This window comes from Rhagoletis pomonella, unplaced genomic scaffold (assembly GCF_013731165.1).
Source record: "Rhagoletis pomonella isolate Grant_MI unplaced genomic scaffold, Rhpom_1.0 Rhpom_scaffold_00011, whole genome shotgun sequence".
Classification (NCBI taxonomy): Eukaryota; Metazoa; Arthropoda; class Insecta; order Diptera; family Tephritidae; genus Rhagoletis; species Rhagoletis pomonella.
Genome location: NW_023458565.1, coordinates 29,369,239 through 29,373,103, shown reverse-complemented (window position 1 = coordinate 29,373,103; position 3,865 = coordinate 29,369,239). Strand labels below are relative to the sequence as shown.

Sequence of the window (3,865 nt, the reverse complement as noted above, 5' to 3'; positions counted from 1 at the left end):
CATGAACATGAACATGAACATGAACATGAACATGAACACGAACATGAACATGAACATGAACGTGAACATGAACGTGAACATGAACGTGAACATGAACGTGGACGTGAACTTGAACGTGAACTTGAACTTGAACTTGAACTTGAACATGAACATGAACATGAACATGAAGGTGTAGATAAACATAAACATAAACATTAAAAGCGATAGAGACAAAGATAGAGAGGATGAAAGTGATAGGGATAAAAAGGAAATACAACTGAAGAATGTGCGATGTTATATTGTGATGTGTTATGCTACATATGTTATGTTATTGAATCTAATGCTATTCTATGTTATGTTATGCTAAGTACTAAGCTAAACTCCCCTCCACTTAACCCATTCCAACAAATTTTATTTCAGCTCAACTCAACTCACATAAACTATCCTTAATTTTAGCGGTTGAATTTCAACCGCTGGGCGAACACTAGTATACATAAATTGGTAAAATAAATTAAATATATCACAATATGGATATCAAACTAAAAAGGTTTACGAAGGCTTACAGCCAAAATTATTTTATGGAGAGTTGCCACCTGTTTGAAAATTGTAGTTAAATTAAATTGGTGGGATAAATTAAATACATATTACAATATGGGTATCAAACAAAAGAGGTTTAAGAAGGCTTACAGCTGAAATAATTTTGAGCAGTGTTGCTACCTCTTTGAAAATTGTGTTAAATTGGTATGATAAATGTGGATAACAAACTAAAAACGTTCAAGAAGGCTTACAGCCGCAAATATATTATTGATGAGGGTTGCCACCTGTTGGAAATTTTTAATTAAATTTAATTGGTAACATAAATTAAATATTAGAATATGCTTATCAAAATAAAGATGCTTAGCAGGCCAACCTGATATTCACGCACGCTGGCAATTTAACGTAAAAAAATTCTCATGCGCATGCAACTTGCGTGGCAACAGCCGAAAGAATATTTTTATAATCTTATAAATTGAGTCTACATATCACCCACTTTCTTCAAAGATGTACTATCAATTCAATATTTGTCGTTTTTATACCGTGCAAAGGCTATGTTTTTGTCTGCTTTAGAAATTGGAAACAATTTTTTGTTTATATTTTTTTTAAATCTGCCTACTTCATAAATACTTTCAAAACAATATTAGCTACACAGCTTTGGATGTATTTAGTGCTGCGAAACATGCCGGGTATTTGCTAGTTTATCAATAAAATTCGTGTAAAGCTTTTAATAAAAAAAAAAAATTTTATCACTCAGTCTATATTTGTCTATACGGCTTAATGCTGATCGATGACCTATTGTCTCAGATATGAGCCAATACATATATACACTGTAGATGCTTTAGTCCATTGACTGTAAGACTATCCGATTTCTTTAGCTGGCAAGTTAATTTTTCAGTGTTAGCGTCTTTATTTCAGTAATTTACCATTCGCCGGACTTTTTCGATCGATTCTTAATTAGTTATCTTCCTATCTAAGACAATTTCTTATGCCAAATATTTAGCGCCGAACAAATACTAACTTCTGTTAAGACCCCGGTGATAAATTGTTGTGATAAAAATTAGTGTTATCAGTTCACAATTATACCGAAATTAATTCCAAAATTATATTTTCCTAGCTGCAAAATTACCTTCAACGGGTATAAAAGCGTGCAACGACCACTTTCAAACATAAACGTACTTAGAAAGCAAACGTAAAAGTATCAAAATGAAAGTAGCTGTGTTCGCTGTCATCCTCGGACTGTGCCTGGCACTCGCTTCGGTGAGAAGAAAATTTTCAATATTTTTCACAAATATCCTCGACTACCTTTTATGTTCCACTACTTTCTTATTCTTAGGCCAACATCGATTACTCTGTTGAAAACGAAGAACCACAGGAGTTTTCTGCTTTGGACTACGCTGATGCGCTCGCCGATGAGGAGGCATTCAGCATTTTCGGCTTCTTTTACTTTACACTCAAAGCCGCTTTACGTACGCTAAAAGGCGTTAACTGTACCATCAAAGAAGTGCTCAGCATACAAACTGCAGGAGTGGATTTCTTGAATGATGTTAAGGATTGCAACTCTGGTGCTTTAAAGAGCTTGAATGCGCTTGTTACCCAAGTCCAAGCTGTTGTGAGTACCTCCAACGACATCATCCATTTGAACAGCAATGTATGCAATAACGGTGCTTTGGACGATCAAGAGGATGCCAAGAAGACCACTCCAGCCAAATGTTTCGCAAAGTTGTTAGGTAAATTGATTACACTCAAGAAACAGGTCGCCAACACTGTGTCCTTGGCGAAAAAGTTGCCATCTACTCCAAGTGAATATGCCGGATGTGCTAAGTCCACAGTGACAGATTTGATTTCGGTGTTCACCAATTTTCCCACTAACATAAAAACTTGCTCCAAATTGAAGAATTAAATATGTTTGTAGTTTTCTAAAATTTTACCGATTATAATGCAAACTTAATAAAAATCGATTAACAACTTCATGCAATTTCTTAGTTTTATTCCTTACTATGTATAAAGCACAAGCAGATCTCTTCATATAACATCTGACACAAAACAAGGTGTCATATACTTTAGACATTCGTACTCTACCTCTATATATTTTTATGCGCTGAGCACGAATCTTAAGTCCGTTGTGCTTCATTACGTCTGGATATTGTTCTAACTGCAAAAAACGTGTCTATCACATAATACCATCCCTGTCTTTTGGGGTAGGGTTGGGGCGAAACGGACCTCAGATTCGGATTCAGGGGATCGAAACACATGTCGCTCGTTGTTGTTGCAGCGGGTGTTGTTGTTGTAGCGGCTACTAAACCCCGCTCGGATCGGCTTGTCCATCAACGGGTCTGTTAATAGGGACAGGGGCGTTAGCTGGGTGGAGTTTTGGGGTATGCGCGAAGAGGTGCTGTGAGTCATGTGGGCATGCGGGGCACTCATTGGGCACATCTGCGTTCACTCTTCTCAGGTGCGAAGTTGAGCTATTGTGGTGCGAGTCTCCCGAGGGAGACAAAGCTGTGTCTCGCCCATGTCGGGTGGTTGTGTGCCCAAATTGGCATTCACAGGTCGGCAGTCTATATAGTTCCAAACCGATTCCCTTTGAATGCCATTTGAGGCCTGTCGGTATGCAGTTGGGTCCAAAGGTAATTTAATGAACCTCTGGACTTCGCCCGTTAGTTCGTAGAGATGTCACCTGACGTGTCTTGGCGAGGGCTCTTCTGCGAGCAGTTGTCCGTTCGGGTACCCACGTCTGTGGCACCATACTAGGAAGTACTTGCAGAGCATTGTGTTATGCTCCCTGATGGGGAGCATCTGAGCCTCGTCATGAAGGTTGTCTTGAGGCGACATCATTAAGCATCCTGTCGCGGTCCGGAGTGCCGTGTCAAGCAAGTCTGTAGCTTCATCCACTACATCCTTCTAGTCCCCGGCGACCACACGGGCGCTGCATAGTTTAGGACCGTCCTGCCAATTTCCTTGTATGTTGCCAAGAACGTTTCTTCGCCTTTGCCCCAGAGGCTGGCGGCTAGCGACTTGAGGACCATGTTGCGGCTTTGTACTCGATTGACAATTGCGGTTACGTGCGCAGAGAAGGAGAGTTATTCACCGTCGGAATTGGTTCGCCATCGACGTGAATACCCAGCTGGAGGTTAGACTGAAGGTGGTAACGAGGGTTGGCGAGCATTTTGTGGGCGAGAAGGTTAGGCTTCTTGCAGTGAAGTAGCGAGAAAGTTTGAAGAGGTAACCGTTTACTTTCGAACACAAATCATCAATTCCATTCCCAGACGCCATTATCGAGCAGTCGTCAGTATAAGAGACAATCGAGACTCCCTCTGGTGATTGAGAGAGCTTCGATATGTAAAAATTA

The 3,865-nt window shown here is 40.0% G+C and overlaps 1 protein-coding gene across 1 annotated transcript; it reads left to right on the top strand.

The window, feature by feature from the left end:
* Positions 1-1,719: 1,719 nt before the first annotated feature.
* LOC118747067 lies at positions 1,720-2,416 on the top strand. Its single transcript, XM_036481058.1, has 2 exons — positions 1,720-1,773; positions 1,850-2,416. The coding sequence occupies exons 1-2, from the start codon at positions 1,720-1,722 to the stop codon at positions 2,414-2,416; spliced, it is 621 nt and encodes a 206-aa protein (XP_036336951.1).
* Positions 2,417-3,865: the final 1,449 nt, after the last annotated feature.

Bases quoted from the DNA above. Each gene is read 5' to 3' on its own strand.
- LOC118747067 (XM_036481058.1), top strand. From the start codon at position 1,720: ATGAAAGTAGCTGTGTTCGCTGTCATCCTCGGACTGTGCCTGGCACTC. The intron at 1,774-1,849 runs GTGAGAAGAAAA...TCTTATTCTTAG, and splicing joins TGTGCCTGGCACTCGCTTCG to GCCAACATCGATTACTCTGT.